This window comes from Suillus plorans, assembly GCF_016647745.1.
Source record: "Suillus plorans strain S12 chromosome Unknown HD556scaffold_73, whole genome shotgun sequence".
NCBI classification, from domain to species: domain Eukaryota; kingdom Fungi; phylum Basidiomycota; class Agaricomycetes; order Boletales; family Suillaceae; genus Suillus; species Suillus plorans.
In genome coordinates this window covers 42,266-68,720 of record NW_024537457.1, presented here as the reverse complement: position 1 = coordinate 68,720, position 26,455 = coordinate 42,266, and the positions used below count along the sequence as shown (strand labels likewise).

Genomic DNA, 26,455 nt, shown 5'->3' with positions numbered 1-26,455 from the left:
CTTGATGGTCGAGTAACACCTCGACGCTCAATCATTTTTTCTGCGGAAACCCGTGGATCAATCGAGACCGATCCATCAAAGAATATAGTAAGGAAGAGATGGAAACCTCAATTCCTGTGAGTGCTATGGAAGGTGATTACCCGGTAGTGAAGGCACGACGAAAGCATGTGGAGGCAGACAGAAAGAGGTGGTTTATACCACATCTTTGCCACCGCTGGTGTCACCTGAGTTAACTGATACCTGGTGTTGATAATCTTCAGACGCCAGAAGCACTACGCAAAGATCCCTTGGTCCTGCACTTAAGGTCATACACGGCAGATATTCCGGGTGCTCATGCTACTTTCCGAGCATGAAATGAGGATACGGCTTGACACGAAACCCATCTCCTACGAGTCACTTGTTCAAGAGTAAGTTGATTTTAGAATCGGCGCGATTATTCCCCCCTCGGAAGTGCGGACCGTAGGCGAGCCCTCCTGACATCCAAAGTTCATCTGCTGGCTCTATCTGTTTTTCCATTGAGCCAATTGCAGCATACATAAATTCCCGTGGCACACGTCAAATAATCCTTGAGTTTGTATAAGAGACTCCTGACCTTTCCTGATATTTCCCAACAGTCTGAACTCAAGTTGTCCGCTACCATGTCGCTCACGGTGAGTCGTAAACACATTACATTAATATGAACGTCACAGCTGAGGCATTCAAGGTTGAATCGGTTACTACCCAAGAAGAAGCATGCCGCCTCCCCTCGTTCGACAGTAATGTCGCCTGGGAGATCGGACACATCATCCGCGCCAATGTCCAAAAAAAGTTTACCCGCCCCGTCGTCATCTATATCGCGCACGCGAACTCATCCCAGCTCCTCTTCTTCGCCACCTCAGGACCTGGTACACTTCCCGACAATATGCACTGGGTGAAGCGCAAGGAGGCAGTGGTGCTCCGTTGGGGATGCTCAACGATGCGCATGAGATTATCGTTGCAGACCAAAACAAAGACACTCCAAGAAGTATATGAGATGAGCGATCCAAGTATATATGCGGTGCACGGCGGAGGTTTTCCGGTGAAAGTAGAGGGCGTAGAGGGGGTCGTGGGAGTGATAGTGGTCAGTGGTCTCGCGCAGGAAGACGACCATAGTGTCATTGTGGATGGTATCCAAGAATACCTTGCGAAGAATCCTTGAGAAATCGGCCCGTAAGTCGTACACCATTGCCGACCGTCTCCCATTGACAAGGTGGTTGTTTAGAATGAAAGAGATATGTCGAGGATGTGGAACTATGATTTAGTTCTGACTTGAATGTAAAAATATAGGTCGGATACGTTCGGCGTTCTGGGGTGTGCGCGAGCTGAATAGTGATCTGATTCGTCCCCAAAGTGCATGGCGATCTCGCATCCCGCTCAACGATGCACTACGATTGGAGCGAATGCTCAATGCCTTCATAGATAACTTGTGTCTTTTTTGAGGTCCAGTATCCTGCATGTCGAAAATGTCAGTTCGGCAAGGCTTCAAAATCTCCATGTAAACAAACTGACGTTCGCCACAGAAGTTCCTGAATATACTGTGTCGGCGGGCGACGATTGATCTATTTCAGGCAGTTCCCCACCGTTAACATCGCCCTTCTGTGTGTGATCTGTAAGAGTCGCTTCTAAGACAGAAGTTTGTTCCGCGTCATCCAGCTCTCTAGGGCTCGGAGGGAAACGATCTCCTTGAGGCAAATCGGAAATAGGAGACACCAATACTTCATCGTGATCGGCGTGTGGGGAGTTGGGGGAGGCAAGGCTATCATCTTCACAACTGTGAAGCGAGACTACAAAAGATGACCAATCTGAAAAAGAATGGCAGCCAAAACCGAGGCTGGGACGTCGAAGCACCTTGAGCATATTTAACATACATGTTCGTTAAGAAGACAGAAGATCAGACCTCGCTGAATGCTCCAAGCTCTGTATTGGAGAGATTTGGTGCTGCAATGAGCTCACCGACGTCCTCGATAAATGACTCTTCGAGATGAACCGAAGATGATGGGTCAGTGATGGGATCTGGGTTTACCAACTGAAGTTTCAATGACACGCTAGCCTGGTATATGGAAGGTTCTCCATCCCGCCCTCGTACATGCACATGTCTCAAATTTTGTGAGACGACTAGAAAACTGTGAGTGGATGTTTATGATGACTTATGAGGGCCGCAGGACCTTTTGTTTCTGTTGATGTAGGTAACTGCACATGGTCACGAGATGATGCAATCGGCACGTCCTTGGACAGCCAACTCAGCATACCGCACGATAACACAGTGTGTTTTGCTATCAAGTCAATGCATATGGACCAATCCTCCCTCACTAAGCTATTGAAGAGGGGGCTGTTGAACTATGATCATCCACACGATAGGTAATGTCGCTTACAATTCAAATGACTCATTCCAGGCGTACTTTCCGGGGGTGGAGACTTGGGTTCGCTTGCGAACAGTGTCGACGCCGACCTCCACGTAGCATTTATAAGGCCCAGGCGGAAATTCAGGATTGTCTGGTTCTATGGAAACGCTGATATCTATGCGGCACGGTGAGCATCCTGCGGAATGTATCATTGCGATTTACTTGCCAGAAACCTGAATGTGGTAGTAAAGTTTCCGCCTTCCACCACACGATCGCATTGGGAGAGAATCCATCTATAGAATATGGCAGCAACTGGGTATACACTAGGGTAGAACAGTTTTTAAGGGACGAGGAGTCACATCTTGGTCAGACGGTATGTAGTACGTCCCGTGAGCACGCACAGCAATCGTTTGATGCCTTCCCAGGGTCGTTCGTAGAACAAGTACTGCCAGTGTTTGGAAAAAAGTTACACATAAATTTTGGTAACGTTCGGAAAGTGATCCTGATTAAAATCCATCTTCAACAGAATCAGTAAGTCAATTCATTGGCAGAACGGGTAGTAGGATAACGTTGTGTGCCTCGCAGCAACTGCCCTAATGAGATTCCGCACAAATATATGTCAACACAACGCGCGTCCGTACAATGCACGCGGTCATGAAGGCCTTTAGCTTTAGCACTTTAGATCATGGTGGCATCAACAAGTGAGCAGGCGAGTCGTTAATGTTGAACACGTTGAACATTGTGATACTCATTCAATTTGCAGTTAACAGCACTTGCTGGAACGACAGTTGGTGAGCAACCACTCGTTCGAAACCCCCCGCATATACTTAACACTTCTAGTTGTTCACCCATTGGTCCTACTCTCTGTTACTGATCACCATGCACGCACGGTTTCGCGCACCTCATCGAAGCGTGTTGTCGGCGTTCTTTTGGGCCAGGACAACGGTAAGACCGTTAACGTTGCCAATTCATTTGGAATCCCGTTCGAGGAGGATGAAAGAGATAGCAAGACGTGGTTCCTAGACCATAACTATATTGAGGGGATGTACGATATGTTCAAGAAAGTCAACGGTGCGTTCCTCTTTACCTGAGCAACCATCATAGATGCTATGTGAAATTGCAGCAAAGGAGCGGATGATCGGGTGGTACCACACGGGGCCAAAACTACGAGCTTCGGACCAGGAAATTAATGATCTTTTTAAGCGGTACATTGCGAAACCAGTTATGGTTATCGTTGATGTACGACCGCAGGCCGTCGGAATTCCGACGGATGCATACTTTGCAGTAGAAGAGATCAAAGACGTATGCTCTTCCTCCTTTGCTATCTATGCTTGTACCGATTTTATGGCTTCAGGACGGCACAGAAACACGGAAGACATTCCTTCACGTCCCTTCCGCAATCGAGGCTGAAGAAGCTGAGGAGATCGGTGTCGAACATCTCCTACGCGATATCAAAGACTCAACCACCACCACCCTCTCAACACGCGTTTCTGAACAACTCGCATCACTTCAAGGTCTTCAATCCCGACTACGAGATGTGCACAAGTATCTGCTAGATGTTGCAGCTGGTACGATGCCAGTCAATCACCAAATTATTTACCACCTGCAAGACGCACTCAACCTACTTCCTGACTTGAGCAATCCGGTGACAACACAGAGCTTCGCATCGAGCACAAATGATCAACTACTGGTGGTGTATCTGAGTAGTCTTCTACGTGCTGTCATCGCGTTACATGCTCTGGTTGACAACAAGGCCACGATAGGGCGAGCAGAGCAAGAAGAAGGCATAGATGAAAAAGACAAGGACAAAAAGACGGTCAACGGCGACTCTAAAAAGTCGGAGGATGCCAAGAAGGATGCAGAAAAGGGAAAGGACTCGAGTAAGAAGGACGCAGACAAGGGACTATAATTCAGTCGCTAAATGTTCTATCGTTACTATCACCGGCACGACTCCATATTGCTGTGCAGAAGCAGCTTGCACTACATTTAGTTTTCCCTAAATGGTTGAACATGTGATGAGCACGTGCCCGATGAAGTGCCGTTTGTGATTATGGAAGCGCTTTTCTTTTTTCATTCACTACCTTGAGGCTTTTTTTGCGTCCTCCTCCTCTTTACTCCGTAACCTTTCGAAGAAAAGTACGTCGGATCTTGTCTTGGATGTATACCTTGTCCAAAATGCTTGTCGCGTCGAGACCATCAACGGCTGCGTCAATCGTGCACGGACCCCTAACATTGATTTTTCCCTGACAGATTCTTTATACGACAATGTCTGGCGCTCGTGGATGTTTCAACTGTGGAGGCTGTGCGTGGTGTTTCCGTGTTGTCTGTTCCCTGGCTTTTCAACATTCCCTCGTCGATATGGCGAAGGAAAGGCCCTGTAGCCATTGCTTTTCCTTCGTTCTTATTTACATTGTCAATTTTTGTCGGTGCTGACGTGGATCGCTATGTTCTTTTGCTCATATCTACCGATGACACATGTTATCATCGACGACTCGCACAAAATCGCAATATACTGCATTGCTCGTCCAAATTATCTGCCTCGCTTGGTCCCGTACCTCCGATCTTCATGAAGACAGTCGGTCATCAAGCTGCTAACTGCCCCAAGGCAGGGACTCCTACTTGGTAATTATTGATCTTGTTTATGCCGTGCTTCGTCTCATATTCACTCACCTTGTTTAGCTACAACTGTATGTTATTCCATTGCTGAGTCCATTTTTACACAGTGCTCACGATTTCTGCAGGTGGCTTGGAGGGTCATGTTTCTCGTGATTGCACGATGGAAGTCAAGGCCAAGTCTTGCTACAAATGTGGTCAAGAGGGTCACATTGTATGTTTTCTGAGGATGTTGGTCGATCTTTTTACTCATTGGATTCAGTCTCGCGATTGCCCTGACGCTGGTGCAGGCGGCGGCAGCTATGGTGGGGGATTCTCTAACCAGGAGTGCTACCGCTGCGGCAAACCCGGCCACATTGCACGCGCATGTCCTGAGGCCGCAGGAGGCAACTCTAGCTACGGAGGCGGAGGTGGAGGTGGAGGCAATTATTCTGCTTTTGGTGGCGGAGGCTCGAAGACTTGGTTTGTCTCTATTATGTCCATCTTACATTGTACTAATTCGCCATACGCAGCTATACCTGCGGTGGTGTAGGTCATCTGTCGCGCGACTGCGTTCAGGGCTCTAAGTGCTATAACTGCTCGGGCGTGGTACGTTGCTCTGCATATAAATGGTTCTTTGGTTCACATCTGCCGATTTAGGGCCACATCAGCCGCGACTGCCCTCAACCTCAGAGGCGCGCCTGCTACACGTGTGGTTCAGAAGGGTGAGCATGTCCAGATGTCCTCATGTTCCTCCTGTTAATCCGCATCTTAGCCACATTTCTCGTGATTGTCCCGGTACGGCCGCTGAGGGTGCTTGAGTGATGTGATATCCATGTATTCCTAGCTGCTTAATGTCGATCTCTTTCTGGTTTGCTGTTGAAGTGTTTGGATCAGTTACAACGTACTCCGTACGCGTATATGTTTGCAGAATACTGGCAGTTATTTGAATCACACCATTAATATCATTGTACCAGTTCATGCATGTCAGTACTTCGCGGGAGGTTTGCAGGGTGTCCACTAACCCGGTTCACGCCGATTGTGCGCTGCAGGGCCAGCCGAGCTTATTTTTTCCACGATCTGTTATTCGCTAATTTCCACTTACTCAACTTCTCTCCTCCGTCTACCGACACTCGCTTTCATTGTCCTCCATGCAAGCCATTCGCCTGGCGCGCCCTAGAGTCTCCTTGCGCCGTCTGGCGACCATCGCTCAGGTGCCCACGTCCGGACCCTCGTCTGTGACCGCGTCTGTCATTCCTCTCTCTAACGTTGAGGCACAATGGGAAAATATATCTAAGAGCGAGCAGGCAGTTGTCCACAGGCAGCTCGAGGAGTTGCAGAAGAAGGACTGGAAGACACTCTCTTTGGACGAGAAAAAAGCTGGTGTGTTGTTGTCCTTCCGCTCTTCGGCTGCTCCCGCTGACCGGTCTTCTGATGTCCTTTTGGCCTATTATTTCATACTAAATCGCGCATTATCATGACGTTGGGTCGACGAAACGCTATTTTTTGGCGTAATGTGCATCAATAGCATACTATGTTGCCTTTGGCCCGCATGGTCCCCGAGCTCCTGTCAGCCCACCTGGCCAGGGCTTCAAGGTTTTCCTTGGCACCATGGGCCTTGTAGGTCTCGCTGGATTGCTCACCTTGGCTATCCGTTCACAGTGTAGGTTTTTCTCGGTTTTTTTGTATGCTTGATCTCTGATACATGTACCCCTGGACCTTAGCTCCACCTCCACCGAAAACGATTACACGCGAATGGGAGGAAGCAAGCAATCAACGTGCACTCGAGCAAAAGTCGAACCCTATCACCGGTCTGTCTCTCCGTCTGGATATGTGTTTTGGTCGTGCTAATATTCTGCTCGCTATACAGGCATATCATCGGAAGGGTACTCTGGAAAGGGTTACGTGGTGTCGAAATAAATGCACTTTGGGTTTACTTTTCTGCTGCTTATGCGCGCACTATGGACTTTGTTCTGTGTGTCTGCTGTGAAGAGAAAAGACTTGCATTATACCGTAGAGTCTACCTTCCTTTTCTTTACTTCTGCAATTGCAAAACTGCATCTGTTGGAATCCATTTTGGTGTGCGATCAATGCGGCAATGCTATTTAAGTTGTGCAGACATCAAGAAAGGCACTGTTCGCGGCGCTTAGCATGGTAACCTTGGGTGAAGATCAATATGTAGAAAATAACCAAAGCTAATAAACGACGATAAGTGCGGCAAAGCTAGGCTGGGTAAACGGGTAGCTAGACAGACAAGCCACATGGGTTTCCGTTGTTCAATCTGCTCGGAGCATATCATTCTACGCCACCCGACATTCAGCACCATAGCCACTCAATGACATTACCATGCACTACGAAACAACGGTTGAAAGGCAATGAGAGGCATGTCGAATGCAAGCCACAAAAAATGCAAGCGGACCGACGGGTAGCGAGCAACCGACAAAGCTCTTCAAGGCACCTAGCCAACAGGTCTAATGAACCCATGGCACCAGCCTCCGCTTGGCAATTGTAGCATTACTAGCCGTGCAGTGCACGGTCAGATCATCTCGATGTCATGATGCTCAAAGGCAATCAAAAAATGTATTTTATAGTCTTTCCGTGGGTGGGCGAGGCACAGGGGTACCACTGCCGACTCCGACCGAGACCTTGCTCGAACTGTAGGCCTCAATGGGTGCTTCCCCAACGGGTGGTTCCGACCTGAGGTATCACCTCAGTATGACCATAGCACTAGCCAAACAATGCACGCACCATAGCAAGAGTTTGCGCCTGCAAACGTATCCAATCGATACCAATGATTCATGTGGGCACTGCTGAACCTTCTTTATTGAATGTTATATTACACTGGGGCTGTAAAACTCCATCCTTGGAACGTATGATGTGATGGCGACTAGTAACGAGATATTTCAAGTGTGACACTTGTTGCATTTAGGGATATATTGCGGGACCGATGAGTGAAGCTGAAACAACCCTTAGACACAACAGCAAAATACCATCTCGCACCCAAAAATCGGTGCCCGCAAACTGATGGACTGCAGCGGCAGTGGACTCCAGATGGATCCGATGATACACCAGTGACATGGACAAACAATGCTTAGCGGGTTCTGAATCTGCGTCGGAGATAATGAATTTTCACACTCGCCGTCTTGTGAAATCGTTTCTAATTGAAGTCCGCATGATAAGACAGACCTGCGCACTCTGGTTGTCGTTACGCATTCCATAATCACCTCCCGCGGCCCATTGTATGAGGCAGGGACGTAAAACGTCGGAGTAAGCCATGTGGTGGTAAAAACCCCAGCCACCAACGATGAAGCGGCTTGCGAGCCAAGGAATACAGACAGCACAAGAGACCCGGGGCAACACGCATCAACGTTTATTGAAAAAAAAACCTCTTCTCGGGATAGGCAAACCGGTCACTGATCGGGCACCACGGGGGAGACCTCCTGCAAATCTATTTCGGATATATAATCACATTGGGAATTAAGGCATTCCGTCGCTAGTCAAGCAAAATGCCGACGTTCAACTAGACCGCAGTGCTTTTCTCTATTTCTTGGCCTCCTCGGAGTTCAGAAGTACCTGTGTGGAACAATACATCATCAGAGATGCGCCGGTCAAGATTGAACACGTATGAAGAGCGCACCTGCGGTCCACCAACACCATTTTCCCATTGTTGGTATTTTAGAGCGGTCGTACCTCTCTTCTCAGCCACGACACGCTCAGACTCTTTCAACGACTGTCGAACAGCCCGTGCGGTGATTTGGGCATATTTGTTGTACCTGCAGAGACGTGTCAATGCATGAAAATAGACGGAGTCCACTGAATACGAACGTGAAAAAGTTTCGCCAAGTTGCACTGCTCATTGTGGAGGACGTTGAAGTTGAAGAATGCTGTTCGCGAAATTCTGGTGCAGTCAAATGCTGAGACCTTCCGGAAATGTCCGTTCATCCATGGATTGCCTAATGTGGTCATTCATTTGGAACTATGGGGGGCCGTTGCTCATACGTCCACTCTCACCCTTTGCTTGGTTCCCTAATTGTTGTACCTGTTTTTCTAGACTATCCCAAAGAACACGGAACATAGAGCCCTAATGACAGGAATTACTTGGCACTATGTCCTGAAATTTATCATTACAGGTGTGTCACGCTTGCATTCCGGTAAAGGGTTGATTGCTCAATAACCGCATTCACAAGGCGATGCTGGGGTTGGCAAGTCATCTTTACTCGTTCGCTTGACCGACCAGCGGTTTCTGGCAAACCCCGACCCAACTGTGCGTGGATTTTCACATGCCTGATAGGTTGAATCTGACACACACACCCGTTACCCCTAGCTAGGAGTAGAATTTGGCTCCAAGCTAATTGAGATACCCGAAGAAGGGAAGATTGTCAAGCTTCAATGTCCGTCTCCTTTCCCGGTTTCTCCTGACACGTATTTCATGTAGTGGGTTATTATGTAGGTTGGGATACTGCTGGAACCGAGTCCTTCAGGTCGATTACACGGTCATACTACCGTGGTGCCGCGGGCTGCTTATTGGTCTATGACGTGACATCCCGCAAAAGTGCGTCCAGGATGACCGATTCATCCCCGGCCGGTCGTCTACTAATAATCTTACACAGGTTTTACTAACGCGCAGTCATGGCTTGCAGACGTACGAGAGCATGCTGACCCTCATTTAACTTGCATACTGGTCGGAAATAAAATTGATCTATGCGATGAGGAAGGAGAAGAGTCATCGAGTCGACGAAGAGAAGTTTCAACAGATGAAGCGAACGAATGGGCGAGAAAGGAGGGGTTGCTATTCTTGGAAGCAAGCGCAAAATCAGGGAGCAACGTTGATACGGCATTTGAGACAGCATCGCGCGATATTCTCCATAAGATCAAGCATGGCGTTTTTGATGATGATCGAGTGAGTGTTATTTCAAGTCGACAACCAATTGACACCTTCCATCTCTGACATCATGTTGGTCTATTAGTCTCCAGGAGTGAAGCTGTCAAAGCCAACAAATGGAAGCGTGGCCCTGAATCGAGCCTCAAATAAACAGGGATGCTGTTCGTGATGACATATATTATATGCAACATTATACATAAAGTTGCTGTACTCTATTCTACTGTGGTTATGGGACTATAGTTATTACTCTGTATTGCCGAAGATGCGCAGAATTATGAGACTCGTACTGTATCTGAAATGTTCAATGAAATCTTGCGCTAGGGTGTCCTGGGCATACAGATGATACAGAACTTTTGCGTATGTGTAAATGCAAGGGAGTGATGCAAACAATCTTCTAACACGCCTCTGATGGCCGTCGGAAGCACATTTGTCCATATTTCCTGCCCTCTGCAACTATCAAGATCAACGCCGTAACGTGTCTGCATACTCCTGCAGCTGCTGTACAAATCCAAAATTGGGTTCGGCAGATCTTCGTCTCGTTTTGACGTATTGGATAGCTTGTGCTGGAGTCCAGCCGTACTCCGATATGAGAAATGCACAAACCACGCTTGTGCTGCGGCTCACTCCCTCCATGCAGTGCACAAGAATCCGTGCATTGGGATCGTGCAGTGCGCTGCGGATGAAGGCAGTTGCGGAAGGAAGGTGGGCGACGAGCTCGGAGAATGGAAGATCTTCGAGGGGGTATTGAGCACGATGTATGGGTAGATCATGTGGTATTGCGACGTATCCACGCATTGCGGAGAGGATGTGGGTTATACCCAGCGTGGCGAGGGCGGCAGGGTTCTCTGCGAAAGAGAGGTCTGAGACATATAGCCTTGGTAATATTTCTGATGCACCAGGAGTTCGGAGCTGGTAAGGGATTTGGGACATGGGTGATGGTGACCAGTTGGACATGTTAGAAGGGTGACTGCCGTTAAGTGATGACAGTGTGAGCCTCCCCAGGTGCTAGAGTATATATAAGCATAATGGGAAGTAAACGAAGGTGGGACGCAACCAGCAAGTGTGGATGTACTGAAATGTAGGAAGGACAGTTTAAAACACGACTCACCATGACAACTTTGACAAGCGCAGCAGAGAGTGTACAAGTTTAGAATTTGTTAAATTGAAGGAAGAAAGTGGTTCGGGTAAGAGGAGTAGTATAGGTGCGAGAATAGTACTACCACGGGGCAGAGACCCTTACTAGATTAGCCGACCGAGATCGATGGCCTATTTATGAACGAAGTAGGTAAGAAATTAGCAGACAAACAGCCTTGCGTGACAGTGTTGGAGATTTGCCCGATCCTGAGCCGACGGCGTCCTCAACGGACGTCGGGAAGGCACGGCTCTTGGGCGGGGTTGGTCAGACTCAGGCTTAGTGATTTCGATAAGGGGAAGCAGAGCTTTTTGGTTGGACTAAAGTAGGACAAAGTCTGTACACTGTGAGAGACCTCACGAACAGCCTTGCGCGACCTCGATCATCAAATGGAATTTTTATCCACACTGGCAGATTCAGGGACGACTAAACAAGCGGTCGGGGCTATGCATGACACCACAGTACTGCTCCGAACCAATGGATCTTGTCCCCGGCTATTGTCCCTCAGGAAGCCGTATCTGGGGCCCAAGTGCAGTGCAACGTGTAGAAAGATTTCCACAAACAGGTAAGATATGTGTGCAGCTAACACACAAAGGAGAAGTAGGAAAAAAATTGAAACATAAGCTTGGCAGACCCAAAACATTTTACATGGCATACTGTCAAAAAAATTTCGCGATCATAGAATGGACGTAACAATTTCGGAGCAGCATCGTAACAGCCTGGCCTATAAAACAGAAGGCAATCTAAATGAGGTCGCTGGAAAAACACTGGTCAGAGCCCAGACCCAATCAATCCCCTAGTAAGAAACTCACGCGACATTAAGAGGCATCTCGTCAATTTGAGTGTTGTAGAATTCTGCCCGTAGTCTTAGCATTAATCAGGCAGTAGCAAAATGTGCTCACGTTCAATATCTCTCAGCATTCTGACATCTTCTGTTGTCACAAAGTTGATGGCAACACCTTTACGGCCAAAACGTCCGCCACGACCAATGCGGTGAATGTAGTTCTCTCTGTTTGTCGGCAGGTCATAGTTGATAACTAGAGAGACCTGCTGCACGTCGATCCCACGGGCCAAGAGATCCGTCGTGATCAGGACACGAGATGAACCTGACCGGAACTCCTTCATCAAAACCTCACGCTGCTTCTGCTCCATGTCCCCGTGCTGGGCAAAAGATGCGATCAGATGGGACCTAACTGAGATACTACCGCAATTACTGACCATAGCAGATACTGTGAACTCACGCGAGTGCATCTTCTCCGTCAACCAGTCAACCTTCCGCCTTGTGTTGCAGAAGATGACGGCTTGCGTGATCGTTACAGTCTCGTAAAGATCGCAAAGAGTGTCCAACTTCCATTCCTCCTTCTCCACAGCGATGTAAAATTGCTTGATACCCTCAAGCGTCAATTCATCCCTTTTGACGAGAATTCGAACAGGTTCACGCATGAACTTCTTCGTCACTTCCAAAACGTCGGCGGGCATGGTGGCGGAAAGGAGTACTACTTGAGTCTCCTGCGGTAGAAGCTGGAACAGCTCGTAGATTTGGTCCTTGAACCCACGGGACAACATCTCATCAGCCTCGTCGAGACAGAAAATCTTGATGGTGTCAGTGCGGAGAGCTCTCCGGTTGATCATGTCATATACACGTCCGGGAGTGCCGACAACGACTTGCACACCCTCCTGGAGCTTGGCCATGTCCTCACGAACGTTTGTACCACCAACACATGCATGACATTCGATGTTCATGTAGTCACCGAGTGCAATAACGACTTTCTGGATCTGTTGAGCCAGCTCGCGGGTGGGCGCCAAAATAAGGGCTTGGCATCCTTTGATGGACATATCCAACTGCTGAAGGATGGAGATGGAAAACGTGGCGGTCTTGCCGGTTCCAGATTGTGCTTGAGCAATGACGTCGTGACCCTTTACAACGGGGACGATAGCACGCTGCTGAATCGCGGAGGGCCTCTCAAAACTACGAAATATTAATGATATAACAATGATCAAAGGCTGAATGCACTTACCCGTAAGCGTAGACACCACGGAGAAGCTCAGCCTTCAAATCCATGTTGTCGAAGCTGTTTGACACCGCATCAGAATCAGATTCTGCAAGATCGGAGCATCCGTTTGACGCACTTATCTACGACCTGGTCCCAGTTGGACTCGATCTCATTCTCTGCAACATCCTGGAGCGCTTCTTCTCTAAACCCACACGAGCGATATATTAGTAAACACACGAAATTGCATCGGCAGTAGGACGGATTGCTTACGCTGACATGAGTATAGTCTATTTTTTGTATCCAAGGCTCGACTACTGTAGTCGATTATGCTTGGAATGTAGTGTGGGTTGTGTCCGGTGAGCGTAATCGATTGACTTCTGCGAACTGATCAAATTTTCCGCATCTTCCTTGGGTCGGTGGCTGAAGCGGCCAAAGCCGACATTTTTGAAGCTCCGATATTTACTTCCACATGGCAAGTGTCGGTTGGTGTCCGATGAAAGCCTGCGTCCTTTCACAACTTGACAAGTATCGCTTGGATTCTGTTGACGTGAAGGCTATGTACGTTTGTATTGAGCCAGACACAACAGTACAAACGAGCATCGCTTTCCTGTCAACGTTGAGTATCCCCTTATGGACCACATTGATCTGACAAACCGAATAGCATAGCATCTCATGACCTCCTGGTAAAACATACAGTGACTAACTATAGCTTACAGTACAAGCAACGATTCGCTGATGAGTCCAATATATGTCACATGACATTCGTTATACTCTTTGGATCGACCAACCCTCCCATCCTTCCCTTTTCCCAATGCATGGTCCTTCCTGCAACTTGAACGCAACATCATCCAATTTGGCCATGATTTTCGCGGTGATGACAGCTGCAGCTGGTGGTGCCCAGCTTGCCGCTACGCACTTCAGCTTTCCGTGCCCAAAGGCATACAGCTGGTCCCTTTTAGGAGCGGCATGGCTCGCGTGAAACCGCATAGGATTGAAGGATTCTGGATCATTTCCGAAGAGAGGCGATTTGTGTGCCTCTTCGATGTCTGCCACATCTATGGATGGGACGAACGGTCGCTTCCACCATGGGACGACCACGGCACGAGTGATGTGACGAGTCGGGGGGTGGAGTCGGAGAACCTCACAGATGATGGCCTCTGCACTAGGCTGCGCTCCTGTCCCTTCGTTTGCGAAGGCGCGGAACTGATCGTCAATGGGGTTCTCGTTGTATGAGATAAATGCATCGCGTAGCAGACTATCGCGGTTAGAATATACCACCGCAATTGCTGCTACGCGCCACATTGTTTCATATGCGGGGATGATGAGATTGAGAGGATTGGTTCGGTCTGGAACCCATCTGATGATGTGATGGTTGATGCGATCGAGCACTTCTGTAGTGAGAGTAGTGCTCGATTTGGATTGTGCCCAACGGTCGTTGATGGCCTTTGTCACAAATGCCACGTCCACGGGGTCAAGATCTTCAATATCTGTGCCCAGCAGACCTGCCAATACGACACTGAGCGTGACAGACTGCACGAAGGTGGCGTAGTCGAGGCTCTTTGCGTCAAGGAACCTGTTCACGCAGGTTTCAGCGACGTCAACGAGCCTTGACCATCCATCTTTCGCGCTGACAGCGCCTATTAGGACTTTCGCTTCGCGAGTGAAGTTGTCATGGACGCCGGGATCATCACTGACAAAGGTGCTCGATATACCGAGCGCCTTCACCAAACGCTGGTTTGGTATGGATCTTGCGCGTAATAACGCGGGAGTAGGGATATCAGGAGGACTCAGTAATGTCCTGACGGCGCGGACACTGCTGTGTATCCTTGTCTTTGGGGTTGTGAAAGCTTTGGCGACGATTGCCGCGACTGCGACGGCAGCGGAGAAAATCAACACGATAGTAGTATGAGGCATTGCGGGTGTCAACTGAACGAACTTCCATTCACCTGTTGCCTCAGTATTTATCCAGGCGGTTCGTACCATCTATTCTCCGATCGCTAGCTTTCGAACCGTGTAACCTTCTGACTAGAGTTCAACACGTTCATGACTCACTCGAACTCTAATATCGTGCGGTTTTTCGCAATCTAGAAGATGCTTTAATAGCCGCAGCTCGAGAACATTCGAGCTCGCGCCTACGGACTGTCAGGGAACGTTTACTTTGTTTGCCCTTCCCATCATCAAAACTCTCACGAAAAGGTGTTTTCGTAGGCGCACCGCATGCAACAATGACATCTATTATACTTTTCTGTTACGTTCCGCAGCACGCAATTGTGACTATCAATTCATATCACTCAAAGTCCTCCTTATTATGTTACCGCTGATCCCTAATCCACTAACACGAGGTTTCCTGTGCCGTGCAAAGAAGTAGTCTACCCCAATACTCCGTTTCATAGATATCTGTACCCCCTTTCAGTGCCAGATCGATTTAGTTTCCCGTGCTAATATGAGCCCACAGTACGTAGACAATCTGCCTGTAACAGGACGTTCATGGGCGTCATGATTTAATTCCCCATAGTCACCACGAGTGTTTACGTATGCGCTCCCTCTACGTCAAGATACTAAGTATGATACCTCCACAACTCAGTACTCAGTCCTGCTTCCAACTCGGACTTGATCTGACTTCAAGATGCACTTCGGAGAGAGGCGAGTCATCGCTGACGAGTCGCGGCCGTCAAAAATAGAACAGGAAAGTCACATAAGTCCGAGTCCGCCTTTGATTATTCACTGCGGAGTGGAATCTGGGAAAGTCATGTATGTAAGAGACATCTTCTCCGTGTGCCCTATTACATGTATCAGCCCTATTAGAGGAGCCAGGATGATGGGATCAGGAAGTACGTCCTGCCGTGATTCAGTGGGCTTGAAGAGATCCCCAGTTCTTTTGATATGTTATCCCTCTGCACATATTCATTGGTTATTCTTGAATATGATTTGGGATCCTACCAGTGACGGAGAGACGGCAATGTGCTAATAAACGTGCCTACTTGCAGTGATATATTGTATCTGTTCAACGGAAAATGCCTACCCTCAAACTGTTTTGAAATAGTACAAGGGTACTTATATCGTAGATCTGTAGGACGGCGTCTGATTGTGATCACGATCTTATGTATCTAACTCAATACAGACATGCCGTTAACAAACGCTGCGGATCACCTTGAAGTGAATCAGCTCAGTCCGCCGCGGATTCCTCACTCTCCTCCTCTAACCCGAAAATGGCCCACAACACTCCAGCCTGTCCAAACGGCCTCTCCATGCCCAACAAGGTACTCGCTGCTTCATATCGATTCTCCGGTTTCCTCACTTCCTCGCAGAGTTGTGCATAGGCTTTTGTCACACGAGCCAGAGACACGCGGTGGATGGTAGAATGCAGGGATGGAGATGTTAACGCTGATAGACGTGGGGAATGCACAACTTCGGGACTGGAGAGCCAAAGAGAGAATCTCGCAAGGGTAGGTTGCAGCTTCTGCGCAGGAAGCACATGAGACAGCGGATCCTGTAATCGGGTCTAGACATGCACGAGTTGTGAATAAGATAGTGAACTTACGGAAGGTGACTTGGACTTGATAATGGTGACAGTGTCATATAACGAGGCATCTCTTAGAATGTTCTCGTACTGTATGACAGCTGAGTAAAATTGGACATAGTATGAAGAAATAAACGTACATGCTCGTCCTCCAAAGACTTCACCCTTTCGTCGATTTTTTCCTGGATGGTGTGACGTTTCTCTGAAGTGAACTCGAACGCCTCCAGCACATTCTACTTTGATTAGCTAGCTGTGATAGGAGTCCAACAGGAGTGTGAACCTACCTGGAGATAACACCAACAATTAAGCACGAACACCGCCCGATCCCACTGTGGGCGATACCTCGCCTTCTCCTCTGCCGCAGCGGCACACATTTCCATGGCAGGATCCAGCATCACATCTAGGATGCGGTTAAAAGTTTGTCCGGGCTCTGCAGTGGTGTCATCAAGAAGAGAGGAATCATAAACCTGCATGATTTCACGGAGCAGCTGGGCATGCTCTAGAATTGGGAGAGGTGGGGTCAAAGATGGGTCGTCTGAGTCCTGATAATTGCTTGAAAACATGAAGCAATTCATTGTAAATAACTTACCAAGGGAATTCTAAGGAGTGCACGACCATGGGCTTCGATAGCGTCGAAGAAAACCTTGTAACTCACATCTGTGATTCTACCAAGAAGAATAAGTATGTACCAAGTGGGCAAGAGGAAGCAACTCACTCGCTCAGAGTCGTCGACAGAAGAGCGTCCTCTCCGATAGTGCGCCGCATCGTAAGCATGTAGTATTGCAGTAGATTTGCAACTTTGTACGAGACGATACTACTTTCTTGCGAACGTACAGTCTGCTGCACGCGCACCTAGGAGCACGCATGAAATCCAGTTTGTTGTATGACCAATGGCTGGCAGACAGACCTTGAGCGGCACGCACAACTTTGTTACTGCAGAGTTAAGCAGTTCCTTAACCCATCCTTCTTCTTCACTCCCTCTGAATGTCCGTACAGCACCAACCATTCTCCTTGCTGTGCTGTCGTCGTTTTGCCCTCCAAGACCAAACAGGCTTTCCAGAAATTCACATTCTGCGGCGATAGCCTGGTGAACCCAGGCAAGCATATCACCAACATATCTGATAGGATCATGTGCATGCAATTCAATGGGACGCGGAAGACCTGACGGGCCACCTCGAGTCAATGCATCCAGAAATGCACTCAGCAGACCTGTTTGGCGGGTCTGCGTCAGGAAAGTAAGAGCTTCACTGTGGACAGATATTGAAGAGATTACGAATCTACCAATAGCGGGTACATACGAGAGTAACTCTGGGCGCTGAGAGAGGCGAGAAATGGCTTGCTGCATAGTCGAGTCAACTTCCAGCTGGGCGTCGCGCCCCATCTGGCGGAATTGAAAGGAACACCAGCGATATATCTTCTCGTAGCCTTGTTCAAGGTATGAAGAGGTGGACGCCATGATATCCAGTCTGCAAGAGTGCTATTCACATCATATCACTGGGAATTACAGGATGTCACTTACCCAGCTTTCGTCGGTCCGTCTTCGCCTGACATGAGTACTCTGCAATCATTACGGATACGCTCTGTCTTATTCATTGCCTCAAAAAAGCGGGGGCCAATGGGAACATCTCGTGAGGTTATAGCTTCGGCCTCTTCATCATTTAGCGTGAAGCGGTTTAGGAAGAGCATGACAATAGATTTGCGCGCTTCAACCTCCTCCCTGTATGATCTGTTAGTAGAAATACCTTCCAAGGCACAAATATCATACCTTTCACTCCTCAAGCTCTCCGCGCGATCAAGTAGAGACTGGCTTGCTTCGTTTGATAGCCTCAGCTGCGTCTCCGCTTCGTCACAGGCAACACGCATGGCAGCAACGTGATTCTGCAGCTCATCAAGTTTCTACAGCTTGATTAGACGACTCTCAATGATGCGTCCGACCATCACACACTTGATCCACTTCGCTAAATGCTTGAAGAAATTGCTGGCTTCCTTGTGCAAGTTTGTTCTCCAGATCTCGGCGAAGATTCTTGCGTGCCCTCGACGCGGTCTCGTTCAAGCATGCACGGTCGTCCTGGACGGCTAGCCCAACGTCTACATCTTCATCACTCCAATTATCGTCTGAATCTGTACCGTTTGTCTGCGCTTTGGAGTCTGATACTGACACTGTAGACTGGGTTCCATACAGCTCTGACAGCGTCTGGAGCGCTTCTGTTGTTGCTTCATCGGTAAAGTTTGTACCCAAGATTTTGCGCAGGCGGATTGTTATTGGATTCCGAGTCTGCGATGCAGAAACTGGGGTGCCTGCATTTCGAGACGGAACAGACAAGAAACTGGGTGGAGGTACAGGCGAGCGTGCTTGAACGGACATGCAGTTTCAGTTCGGCAAAGTCACCACACATAGGCAAAGACCTCAGAATTCATTTGCAAGCACCAAACCCACGAAACTTTCTTGCACTTGTACATCGAAATCAAAGCATTCATGGTGCAAATATAGCGCGTTCGTTGGTGCACCGGTGAAGGGCCATCAATGAATATACCTAACGTAGAACGTAGCAAGTGATAAAGTCTAATGTATTACTAACAAGAAGCCCGTCAATCAGTAGTGGTGCACCTCCTCACGCTCACGACCACGCATGGATGATGGTTCCGTGCCCTTGTAGTAGATATCTGTCCAGAGGTCCTTGGTCAATGGCTCAGGGGATTGTTTAGCTTCCTCGACAGCCTGGTCAACCTCGGCCTTGGCGTCCTTGTCAAGTTGCTATGCGAACAAGATCATGAACATAATTCAATGAGAAGCGAATGTCAACGAACCTTGAGCTCCTGCTCAGTGGCAAGACCCCACTCCTCGATGTAGCGCTGGAGACCGCGGATAGGATCCTGGGTGCTACGCATACGCTGAACCTCCTCACGGGTACGGTAAGTGGTACCGGGGTCGGACATCGAGTGACCGCCGTAGCGGTAAGTGACAAACTCCATAAGAAGTGGGCCATTGCCTTCCGTTACCCACTTGCGAGCGTATTGCACAGCGTGTCTGGAAGCGATGATGTCCATGCCATTGACCTAAAGACATTCGAAGATAAGTGAATACATAAGTCTCGCAAGGACGAGAGGAAATGTGTTCACCTGGAGACCGGGAATCTTGTCGCCACGAGTAAAGTATTCAGTGTTGGATGAACTGCGCTCGGCAGAGGTACCCATTCCGTACTTGTTGTTCTCACAAACAAAGACAGCGGGGAGATCCCAAAGTTTAGCCTATGTGCAAGTGTATTGATCAGACGGAGTCTATTCATGACTTAAAACACCCATACCATGTTGAATGCCTCAAACACCTGTCCTTGGTTACTTGCACCATCACCGTAGAGAGCAAATGTTGCGGTGTTCTTGCCCAGATACTTTTGTGCGAACGCGATACCAGCTCCTACGGGAACCTGGGCACCGACGATACCATTACCACCAAAGAACGAGGGAGTGAAGATATGCATAGAGCCACCCTTGCCGTGAGACATGCCGGCCTGGCGCCCAAGTAACTCTGCAATAACACCCTTAATGGTGCCACCACGCATAACAGCGAAGGGGTGACACCGGTATGCAGTAATGACACGGTCTTCAGGCTTAATACCATACTCAAGACCAACGGAGACGGCTTCCTGGGAACATGGTCAATACTATGTTATTCAGCTGAGAATACTAAATACCTGGCCAATAGCTAAATGGCAGAAACCGCGGATAAGCTTGGCCTTATAAAGGGCATCAGCAGCCATTTCCATCCGGCGCATCGTTTGCATGTCCTTGTACATTTTCAGGAGCTCATCCTTTTTCACCTCAACCTCAAAAGATGGAGTCTCGCATCGATATGCGCGGAAGGACTCTTCATGGAGTTTTACGGTAAACGGTTTTGAGTGGTCCTCGATGGTGTCTTGCAGTTGAGTGGTGTCTGCGGACGTCTGAATGGCTCGCGCAAAGGCAGGCTGTGAAAGAAAGACACACGACGTCAGTTTTCTCACAAAATAAGGAGACTGGCTGGACTGACAATACGACGAGTAGCAGGACGGAACCGTGCAAGAGAAGCCATTGTTGAGGACGACGACGACGACGACGGGAACTAGGGAATGGAAAGAGCTGTAAGAGAGGCGGACGTGTATGAACCGACGATAGAGACGCGAACTTTGACCTCCCAAAACTGAATACGTAAGTCGGGCTCGAGCGGAAGGAAATAATTATGTCTTGCACAGCCACAATCCACACCATGTCAAGGAATAATTCCTAATCGGCCGCCTGCAGAGCATTGGCTAGTACTTAGTATGGTGTGATCCTAGCTATGCATATGATGACTCCATATTTTTATTGCTGTTGTACATATCCTGAAGTTTTGGTTTTGGTGTGTAGGCACTCAACAATGTTCCCTAACTTTGGCTAGCGGTGGTCTTATCACGTCGATTGCTGGTGAGAGCTGCCGCGCGTGCCATGTGAGTGGCGCCCGCCTAGGGAGTCACTGGTCCACTTTGGTCATGCGATCGACGGAGTTTCATAGCAAGCCTCTGCCTCAAAGTCATTTGAATGCAGTAGCACTGGCCAATATCATTAATAGCCACTGGGCTTCGATACTTCACGAATGAAACTAGCGAAATTGAGATGTTCTATTGCACATAATAGCAAACGCATCAAGCCGCTCACTGGGCAGGCACTGTCGATATACAGAGTCCGCCTGAGAACAAATCTATGCATTATATATGTTCCAAGTCTATTAATCGGAAGTTAACCGAGTCCTAAGAATCGAACAAAACTTGGACTTACTTTGCGCCACAGGAGGCCCCAGTGGTCGTTGATTGGTCCATCAATACCCCATGCCATTCCCCTGAACCACCAGAAATTTCCGATGATCAAGAATGCGCAAATACCGAAAGCGACACGCTTTGTGCTGTCCTTCCAGCGTGCTGAGAAAATGAAGTGGTCAAGAAGGTGTGCGAACATGAGAACGGAAAAGTAAAGAGTGGGAAGCTAATCGATTGGTCAATAGGAGTCTTCCAGCTTCGACACAGACACGTACATAGTGATGAACATATGTGACACGACCCATGATAAAGAACGGGACTTTAAAACGAGTTATGAGTTCCTGAATTGAACAGAGATGTTCAAGGCTCACAGTAATGCAGGAACCACCCATAACCGGCGATCTTTCCGACATACAAGAAATGATTCCATTGTTCTGAAACGATACATTAGTGCATGCTCATGAGACAGATGGTAAGTGAGCTTACGAAGAGTCATATCAATGTACTTGCGTTGATGGCGGAATAAGTAGATGCCAAGGACAATAACGAAGACTATCAGGCTGACTGTACCGCCCCACCAGATCACAGGCGTGCCAAGAAGGTAGTACTTTGGTTGACTATCGCCCCAGCCACACATCCTGAGGCCTAGTCGCATCCAAGGCCAGTCAGTGGGAGTTGACGCAAGGATATCCTCCTTGTCTGGATCGGGGATAAGTGCATTGTTGGAAGTCATCATGGCCACATTGAGATGCCAGAAATCATGGAGGAATGGGGACTTGTAAAATTTCGCATCACCAAGAGGTACTGAAACACCAACGTCAGGGTTACATCAAAGAATGGCATTGTAGCTCACAGCGGTCGTTCCAGTGACTCTCCACGTTCCAGTATGTGTGTATGTCATCTGGGTTGTCCTCCTTGGTGCAGCTGACCTCAACCTGTTTAAAGCCCCAGTGAGGTAGGGCTGCATTCGCAGCGTACAGATAGCATCCTAGAGCCTGGTGTTTGAACCTCAATCTCGTTGTGAGTGAATGGATTTTCGTCACGTGCTCCCTGGGGCCCTGCTTGATATCATCGACGACCTCGACGACCCAGTAGTCGTGGAAATCCCCAACGGTCGAGTTACCATAGCCAGAGACTTCGTTGTTGAGCTTCGTCACGGGTGCTACCACTGTGTGCGAGTGCAAGTGTCGTGTTGTCGGTACATGCTGCAAGCGAATAACGTCACCATCCTGGAGGAACTGCAACTCGCCGTTTGGATTGTATTCAGGCGCTTCCCAAGTGGGAAGGATAGTCCAATGGTTGTTATCATCTTTGTAGTGATAGCAAGTAACCTGCTGCTGGCCTGAACCAACGGGATAGGTTTGAACGTGGGAGTGCAGGAGACCTCCGCCCCAGCCCATGCCTTTCAAGGTAATTTTTGAGCCAAACGCAATTTCTGGGTATCTTGTCAATGGTACTATTCCAATATACGCAAGGAATCGAACAAACCCCGTGGGTTCTTGCCAAAATCATTACCGACCAATTGGGCTTGGAATAGCGAACTCATCGTAGAGTCGCCAGGACCCGAATGGTTTAGGATCATGAAATGCAGCTTGAAGGATAACATATACACCAGGATCGGGAGGATAATTAGGCAGAGCACGCGAGCTGCCCAGTGTCGAATTTGATCTCGCTGTTGAAGGTATCAGCTTATAGGAGCAACTTCACAAAAAGTGGCCAGGCTGACATTGGTCATGCGAAGATCGCCAAATTTCTCCCAAAGATCTTCGATGGTGTACAAGCCAACCACAGCAGTCACGAATAATCCAATCCATTTCACACTAGGATAGGTTAACGAAAAAGCAATTCGGAAGGAAAGAAGGGGGCAGACCTGGTCACACAGCCGATGGAAATACCTGTGAATACAAGCCACATCCACCAATCGAAAGAGAATGACCTGTTGGAAGCTTCAGCATTAAGCCGCATGTAATGGTGGGTCTAACACATACTGATATTGTTGGTTGTGAAATTTGGTGAGCAAAAAAACCGTTGTGAAAGTGAAAAACAGGAGCATGGAATCCAGTAGAATGAACCGCGATATAGCCAACCAGGCAACATCTGCAGCCAGAACATGAAGCAAACGACGTTTATTTTCGGACCTGACACTCACCGCACAAAACCATGAGCGCAACCAGATGACAACACCATGAGCTCATTCCCAATTCGACTGCAGTATACCACCCTAACGGAACCAAGGCCACACCGAATGTCGCCATCATAACCCGCATGGCCACGTACGGGACACTTTCATCGTACACCACTCCGCTTTTAAATTCGAAGTTTCCGTTGTAACCCGACAGTAAACCTGCAAGGCCGACGAGCATCTTGCCGAGCGGAGGGTGGACATCGAAGTAAAACTCGCGTTTGAGGTAATGGGACCCGAATTTGCCAAAGTGCGCTTCGTCCCAAACAACAGTGTTGGCACGACCTATTTTGTGGAAGCGGGTCCAACATGAGAGCAGAGTGTAGATGACAGGTGGGAGATGCTCTAAGTTCTGAGATATGAATTCACTCTGGGCGAACGCTCAGAGTCAGGATGGGCAGCAGGCCTCAACAGCGAGAGGTACGTACTATCGAAGTTGGAGGCGGAGGAGGAGGCCTGTGGACACGCCCGCTGCTGACTCGGCTCCTGGCAGGACTTGGTTTTGAGTATACATCCTTTCCGTCGTCGTCGTAGTGCATTTCACTTTCATGCTCATCACCGCTCATAAACCCACCGCTGCTTCCGGGTCCTCTAGCTACCCTCCGCCTTGTGGATGTATCCTCGTTCATGTGATGCAATGGCAATGATTCCTCGTGTTTGTAGCTGTGAGCGGTTTTAAAGTAAGATGGATGCGTGACAGGATATGGAATTTCTTCAAATTCAGAAGACGTGCGTGGAGGCGTTCCGGGCGGTGTACCAAAGTCTATTTGGACTTGAGAGGGTCTCATTTGCCCTCTTCTTGCGTTATTGTTTTTCGACCGAACAAGCCCTACGGAGCTTTGGGAAGTTGATGAGTCTCGCGGGAGTGATGAGCTGGCCCTTGTCGCAACCTTACATGATACCAACCAGCCGGTATTGGATCGAAGCACTGCCTATTGATGTGACACGTTTCAAATATTCACAAAAGCTTGTACGTCCACATCGTTCAGATACAGAGGTTTCCAATAATTAGATAAAAGCACAAATTTGTGTCGAGGATATGAGCACAAATACTTTTTTACGACAAACGATGATACCAGCTAACAAGATGATTCAAAGCAGGCAGCAAGTGCATGTACATTTTATATGTGTCGTTGGTATTGAGCTATATGATCAAGCAATGTCAGGCACAAATAGCAACTAAAAAGATGGGGAAACTACTAACCAGCAACCATAGCATGGTCACGTTCATACGGCTCGAGGGTAATTTGTTCAATAGGTTTGAACTTGTTTTCTCGTAGTTTTTGTACTTCCTGCACGAAAACAGCGGAAGGCGCTGCTGTTGAATCTATACAACTAGCTTTGATAGAGATGACCACATGACCACCATCTTTGAGGAAGAACTGCGCATTGTGGATAACAATACGTGCTTGATCGGGCTGTGCAACGTCTGCGAATATGACGTCTACAGTTGACACCAGCATGCGGTACCTGTTAGGAAGGCGGGCGTCCTCCACGATGGCTATAGTAAATGTTGTTCTCTTCAGCTGTAGCCTACAGTTTGGAAGTACTCACGAATGACGTTTGTTCGCTTTTTCGCCATGTTGATCAGATCACGCCCTGATCGTGGCGAAAATTCGACAGCATAAACGACACCTTCCTATAACCATGTTTAAACACCAGTATTGTTAGAAAATGAAGAACGCGACTCACAGGACCAACAATATCTGCTACGTGACTTACACTCGTGCCGCTGGCAGCACCGAGGTATAGAACCTTCTTTCCAGGTTCAATGAAAATTTTATCCATACCGCCCAATACACCTGCTGCCAACTTACTCCGGAAAGGGTTCCATACGCGATACTCGATTTTTGTGTCGTCGACACCACCTTCAATGGATATCCGCTTCTCACCATAGACACTTTCTCCTGGGACAAGGTTCTTCGTGACAAGTAGATGGTCTTTCCCCTTGGCGATGAAGACACCTGGATGTCTATGAGGTTCGAGAATAACCTTCGCACCACCCCTGGCTCCACCACCAGGGCCTCCACGGCCACGGCCACGACCTCCGCCCCGACCACCTCCGCCCCGACCGCCGCGATCGCCACCTCGCCCACCACGACTTTGGAAGCCTCCACCACGACCACCGCCTGAAAATTGGTTCAAACAGGTATGATATAAAGTGAAACATGAACGTACCACGGCCGCCTCCTCTGCCTCCTCTACCTTCTCCACCTCCTCCACCTCCTCCACGTCCACCACCAGCTCCCCCGCGTCCTCCTCCTCCTCTACCAAATCCACCACGATTTCCTGATGCTCCTGCGAGTCATAGATTAGACGAATAATACTTTTATAGACAGCATAAAAGATATTAACATACCAAATGCCATTACAAGTTGTGCAAATGATCTTGCAGTTGCCTCGCAGTGGTCTTCAAAATTTTCAGCAAACCTTGGTTCGTGCCTGATTGTACATACTGTGACATTTTGTCACCCTCGTGTCACGCTCCAGCAACTGCTTCAAGCTTTCAAGCCTCGAGCCACAATCTCTCAGTTGATAAATGGACAACGTTCTTATCACTCAACCAGAATTCTGGAATAGGTAAATCAAGAGTTTTGACCCAGTGCATCTAAATCTGCGACATTCTGAATTAATAACGGAATATCATAGCGTCTGCGTTTCTGGTCTGGTTACTGACGCGGCCCTCGGCTCTCAACCAGAACCATTTCACCGACTTTCTTATGTGGGAGTGGATAATACAGTCGTCCCACACCAAATTACCCCTCACAGGATAAGCCTGAGGTGGCAATCTGCTGGCGTTGCAGATATCTTCTGTTTAAATGGGGATTTCGTAGGTTCTAATCGTCATGAAGAACGATTGCAGCACATAAAAGCAAGGCGTCCGGTTTCCTGCTATCCTCAGATTTGTTTCATCCCATAGATATCACCTACTCACAAACAATGCGTTTCCCATTTGTCCTCGCTATTGTTGCTACTTTGGCAGTATCAATATCTGCCAGGCCTACTGATGCCGACGCCGACGCC

At 48.4% G+C, this 26,455-nt stretch overlaps 14 protein-coding genes across 14 annotated transcripts; 5 read left to right on the top strand and 9 right to left on the bottom strand.

Annotated features, from left to right (window-relative positions):
* Window positions 1–446: 446 nt before the first annotated feature.
* HD556DRAFT_1276889 (uncharacterized protein) lies at window positions 447–1,177 on the top strand (the record flags this gene model as incomplete). Its single annotated transcript, XM_041299244.1, has 2 exons — window positions 447–650; window positions 704–1,177. Exons 1-2 carry the CDS (start codon window positions 639–641, stop codon window positions 1,175–1,177), a joined length of 486 nt encoding a protein of 161 aa, XP_041155225.1. The 5' UTR covers window positions 447–638.
* A 49-nt stretch (window positions 1,178–1,226) lies between these two features.
* Window positions 1,227–2,653, bottom strand: HD556DRAFT_1500371 (uncharacterized protein; the record flags this gene model as incomplete). Its single annotated transcript, XM_041308943.1, has 6 exons — window positions 1,227–1,468; window positions 1,528–1,866; window positions 1,916–2,133; window positions 2,184–2,332; window positions 2,391–2,528; window positions 2,583–2,653. The coding sequence occupies 6 exons, from the start codon at window positions 2,651–2,653 to the stop codon at window positions 1,277–1,279; spliced, it is 1,107 nt and encodes a 368-aa protein (XP_041155224.1). The 3' UTR covers window positions 1,227–1,276.
* Window positions 2,654–2,909: 256 nt separating this feature from the next.
* HD556DRAFT_1406394 (maintenance of mitochondrial structure and function-domain-containing protein) lies at window positions 2,910–4,380 on the top strand. Its single transcript, XM_041304012.1, has 5 exons — window positions 2,910–3,069; window positions 3,124–3,151; window positions 3,201–3,431; window positions 3,484–3,662; window positions 3,715–4,380. Exons 1-5 carry the CDS (start codon window positions 3,046–3,048, stop codon window positions 4,267–4,269), a joined length of 1,017 nt encoding a protein of 338 aa, XP_041155223.1. The 5' UTR covers window positions 2,910–3,045; the 3' UTR covers window positions 4,270–4,380.
* Window positions 4,381–4,869: 489 nt separating this feature from the next.
* On the top strand, window positions 4,870–5,618 carry HD556DRAFT_926876 (uncharacterized protein). The gene is made up of 3 exons (XM_041312049.1): window positions 4,870–4,982; window positions 5,102–5,187; window positions 5,236–5,618. Exons 2-3 carry the CDS (start codon window positions 5,117–5,119, stop codon window positions 5,537–5,539), a joined length of 375 nt encoding a protein of 124 aa, XP_041155222.1. The 5' UTR covers window positions 4,870–4,982; window positions 5,102–5,116; the 3' UTR covers window positions 5,540–5,618.
* Window positions 5,619–5,965: 347 nt separating this feature from the next.
* HD556DRAFT_1406386 (COX4, subunit IV of cytochrome c oxidase) lies at window positions 5,966–7,026 on the top strand. The gene is made up of 4 exons (XM_041304011.1): window positions 5,966–6,335; window positions 6,481–6,615; window positions 6,677–6,763; window positions 6,823–7,026. The coding sequence occupies exons 1-4, from the start codon at window positions 6,104–6,106 to the stop codon at window positions 6,870–6,872; spliced, it is 504 nt and encodes a 167-aa protein (XP_041155221.1). The 5' UTR covers window positions 5,966–6,103; the 3' UTR covers window positions 6,873–7,026.
* A 1,466-nt stretch (window positions 7,027–8,492) lies between these two features.
* HD556DRAFT_1448256 (mitochondrial ATP synthase epsilon chain-domain-containing protein) lies at window positions 8,493–8,809 on the bottom strand (the record flags this gene model as incomplete). The annotated part of the gene is made up of 3 exons (XM_041307402.1): window positions 8,493–8,525; window positions 8,590–8,725; window positions 8,778–8,809. The coding sequence occupies 3 exons, from the start codon at window positions 8,807–8,809 to the stop codon at window positions 8,493–8,495; spliced, it is 201 nt and encodes a 66-aa protein (XP_041155220.1).
* A 227-nt stretch (window positions 8,810–9,036) lies between these two features.
* On the top strand, window positions 9,037–10,164 carry HD556DRAFT_1500365 (P-loop containing nucleoside triphosphate hydrolase protein; the record flags this gene model as incomplete). Its single annotated transcript, XM_041308942.1, has 6 exons — window positions 9,037–9,082; window positions 9,140–9,216; window positions 9,277–9,343; window positions 9,403–9,504; window positions 9,563–9,852; window positions 9,920–10,164. The coding sequence occupies 6 exons, from the start codon at window positions 9,037–9,039 to the stop codon at window positions 10,001–10,003; spliced, it is 666 nt and encodes a 221-aa protein (XP_041155219.1). The 3' UTR covers window positions 10,004–10,164.
* On the bottom strand, window positions 9,913–10,947 carry HD556DRAFT_926741 (phosphotyrosine protein). The gene has a single exon (XM_041312048.1). It carries the CDS (start codon window positions 10,786–10,788, stop codon window positions 10,297–10,299), a length of 492 nt encoding a protein of 163 aa, XP_041155218.1. The 5' UTR covers window positions 10,789–10,947; the 3' UTR covers window positions 9,913–10,296.
* A 380-nt stretch (window positions 10,948–11,327) lies between these two features.
* On the bottom strand, window positions 11,328–13,466 carry HD556DRAFT_1406367 (P-loop containing nucleoside triphosphate hydrolase protein). The gene is made up of 7 exons (XM_041304010.1): window positions 13,231–13,466; window positions 13,097–13,162; window positions 12,985–13,038; window positions 12,185–12,935; window positions 11,869–12,127; window positions 11,779–11,821; window positions 11,328–11,722 (listed from the first exon to the last, which is right to left on the bottom strand). The coding sequence occupies exons 1-7, from the start codon at window positions 13,236–13,238 to the stop codon at window positions 11,710–11,712; spliced, it is 1,194 nt and encodes a 397-aa protein (XP_041155217.1). The 5' UTR covers window positions 13,239–13,466; the 3' UTR covers window positions 11,328–11,709.
* Window positions 13,467–13,725: 259 nt separating this feature from the next.
* On the bottom strand, window positions 13,726–15,480 carry HD556DRAFT_1521269 (uncharacterized protein; the record flags this gene model as incomplete). Its single annotated transcript, XM_041309168.1, has 2 exons — window positions 14,971–15,480; window positions 13,726–14,776 (listed from the first exon to the last, which is right to left on the bottom strand). Exons 1-2 carry the CDS (start codon window positions 15,003–15,005, stop codon window positions 13,726–13,728), a joined length of 1,086 nt encoding a protein of 361 aa, XP_041155216.1. The 5' UTR covers window positions 15,006–15,480.
* A 451-nt stretch (window positions 15,481–15,931) lies between these two features.
* Window positions 15,932–19,062, bottom strand: HD556DRAFT_926535 (oligomeric complex COG6). The gene is made up of 11 exons (XM_041312047.1): window positions 18,426–19,062; window positions 18,246–18,376; window positions 18,000–18,197; window positions 17,779–17,946; window positions 17,388–17,727; window positions 17,196–17,332; window positions 17,070–17,145; window positions 16,765–17,022; window positions 16,621–16,713; window positions 16,502–16,570; window positions 15,932–16,450 (listed from the first exon to the last, which is right to left on the bottom strand). The coding sequence occupies exons 1-11, from the start codon at window positions 18,843–18,845 to the stop codon at window positions 16,127–16,129; spliced, it is 2,214 nt and encodes a 737-aa protein (XP_041155215.1). The 5' UTR covers window positions 18,846–19,062; the 3' UTR covers window positions 15,932–16,126.
* HD556DRAFT_926442 (mitochondrial pyruvate dehydrogenase E1 component beta subunit) lies at window positions 18,960–20,705 on the bottom strand. Its single transcript, XM_041312046.1, has 6 exons — window positions 20,508–20,705; window positions 20,173–20,445; window positions 19,786–20,124; window positions 19,601–19,729; window positions 19,289–19,537; window positions 18,960–19,235 (listed from the first exon to the last, which is right to left on the bottom strand). Exons 1-6 carry the CDS (start codon window positions 20,547–20,549, stop codon window positions 19,074–19,076), a joined length of 1,194 nt encoding a protein of 397 aa, XP_041155214.1. The 5' UTR covers window positions 20,550–20,705; the 3' UTR covers window positions 18,960–19,073.
* A 293-nt stretch (window positions 20,706–20,998) lies between these two features.
* Window positions 20,999–24,359, bottom strand: HD556DRAFT_1406356 (glycosyltransferase family 39 protein). The gene is made up of 12 exons (XM_041304009.1): window positions 23,860–24,359; window positions 23,399–23,801; window positions 23,238–23,346; window positions 23,120–23,185; window positions 22,976–23,069; window positions 22,738–22,921; window positions 22,103–22,684; window positions 21,736–22,053; window positions 21,621–21,683; window positions 21,525–21,568; window positions 21,272–21,475; window positions 20,999–21,218 (listed from the first exon to the last, which is right to left on the bottom strand). The coding sequence occupies exons 1-12, from the start codon at window positions 24,217–24,219 to the stop codon at window positions 21,195–21,197; spliced, it is 2,451 nt and encodes an 816-aa protein (XP_041155213.1). The 5' UTR covers window positions 24,220–24,359; the 3' UTR covers window positions 20,999–21,194.
* On the bottom strand, window positions 24,357–25,899 carry HD556DRAFT_1406354 (Fibrillarin). The gene is made up of 6 exons (XM_041304008.1): window positions 25,791–25,899; window positions 25,610–25,729; window positions 25,124–25,560; window positions 24,986–25,070; window positions 24,636–24,932; window positions 24,357–24,575 (listed from the first exon to the last, which is right to left on the bottom strand). The coding sequence occupies exons 1-6, from the start codon at window positions 25,798–25,800 to the stop codon at window positions 24,553–24,555; spliced, it is 972 nt and encodes a 323-aa protein (XP_041155212.1). The 5' UTR covers window positions 25,801–25,899; the 3' UTR covers window positions 24,357–24,552.
* Window positions 25,900–26,455: the final 556 nt, after the last annotated feature.

Bases quoted from the DNA above. Each gene is read 5' to 3' on its own strand.
- HD556DRAFT_1406394 (XM_041304012.1), top strand. From the start codon at position 3,046: ATGGTGGCATCAACAAGTGAGCAG. The intron at 3,432-3,483 runs GTGCGTTCCTCT...GTGAAATTGCAG, and splicing joins TATGTTCAAGAAAGTCAACG to CAAAGGAGCGGATGATCGGG. The intron at 3,663-3,714 runs GTATGCTCTTCC...TTATGGCTTCAG, and splicing joins CAGTAGAAGAGATCAAAGAC to GACGGCACAGAAACACGGAA.
- HD556DRAFT_926876 (XM_041312049.1), top strand. From the start codon at position 5,117: ATGTTTCTCGTGATTGCACGATGGAAGTCAAGGCCAAGTCTTGCTACA. The intron at 5,188-5,235 runs GTATGTTTTCTG...CATTGGATTCAG, and splicing joins GTGGTCAAGAGGGTCACATT to TCTCGCGATTGCCCTGACGC.
- HD556DRAFT_1406386 (XM_041304011.1), top strand. From the start codon at position 6,104: ATGCAAGCCATTCGCCTGGCGCGCCCTAGAGTCTCCTTGCGCCGTCTG. The intron at 6,336-6,480 runs GTGTGTTGTTGT...GTGCATCAATAG, and splicing joins TTTGGACGAGAAAAAAGCTG to CATACTATGTTGCCTTTGGC. The intron at 6,764-6,822 runs GTCTGTCTCTCC...CTCGCTATACAG, and splicing joins AAAGTCGAACCCTATCACCG to GCATATCATCGGAAGGGTAC.
- HD556DRAFT_926741 (XM_041312048.1), bottom strand. From the start codon at position 10,788: ATGTCCAACTGGTCACCATCACCCATGTCCCAAATCCCTTACCAGCTC.
- HD556DRAFT_1406367 (XM_041304010.1), bottom strand. The intron at 13,039-13,096 runs GTGCGTCAAACG...GGTGTCAAACAG, and splicing joins TGGGACCAGGTCGTAGATAA to CTTCGACAACATGGATTTGA. The intron at 11,822-11,868 runs GTGAGCACATTT...GACTACGGGCAG, and splicing joins AATGCTGAGAGATATTGAAC to AATTCTACAACACTCAAATT.
- HD556DRAFT_926535 (XM_041312047.1), bottom strand. From the start codon at position 18,845: ATGTCCGTTCAAGCACGCTCGCCTGTACCTCCACCCAGTTTCTTGTCT. The intron at 16,571-16,620 runs GTACGTTTATTT...GCTGTCATACAG, and splicing joins AGTCTTTGGAGGACGAGCAT to TACGAGAACATTCTAAGAGA. The intron at 16,451-16,501 runs GTAAGTTCACTA...ACCCGATTACAG, and splicing joins TCAAGTCCAAGTCACCTTCC to GATCCGCTGTCTCATGTGCT.
- HD556DRAFT_926442 (XM_041312046.1), bottom strand. From the start codon at position 20,549: ATGGCTTCTCTTGCACGGTTCCGTCCTGCTACTCGTCGTATT. The intron at 20,446-20,507 runs GTCAGTCCAGCC...TTTCTTTCACAG, and splicing joins GTCCTGCTACTCGTCGTATT to CCTGCCTTTGCGCGAGCCAT. The intron at 19,538-19,600 runs GTGAACACATTT...GAATGTCTTTAG, and splicing joins ACAAGATTCCCGGTCTCCAG to GTCAATGGCATGGACATCAT.
- HD556DRAFT_1406356 (XM_041304009.1), bottom strand. From the start codon at position 24,219: ATGAGACCCTCTCAAGTCCAAATAGACTTTGGTACACCGCCCGGAACG. The intron at 23,070-23,119 runs GTCTGCCCCCTT...AACCTATCCTAG, and splicing joins TCCATCGGCTGTGTGACCAG to TGTGAAATGGATTGGATTAT. The intron at 21,684-21,735 runs GTAAGCTCACTT...GTATCGTTTCAG, and splicing joins GTACATTGATATGACTCTTC to AACAATGGAATCATTTCTTG.
- HD556DRAFT_1406354 (XM_041304008.1), bottom strand. The intron at 25,071-25,123 runs GTGAGTCGCGTT...ACATGGTTATAG, and splicing joins TAGCAGATATTGTTGGTCCT to GAAGGTGTCGTTTATGCTGT. The intron at 24,576-24,635 runs GTTAGTAGTTTC...TTGATCATATAG, and splicing joins TGACCATGCTATGGTTGCTG to CTCAATACCAACGACACATA.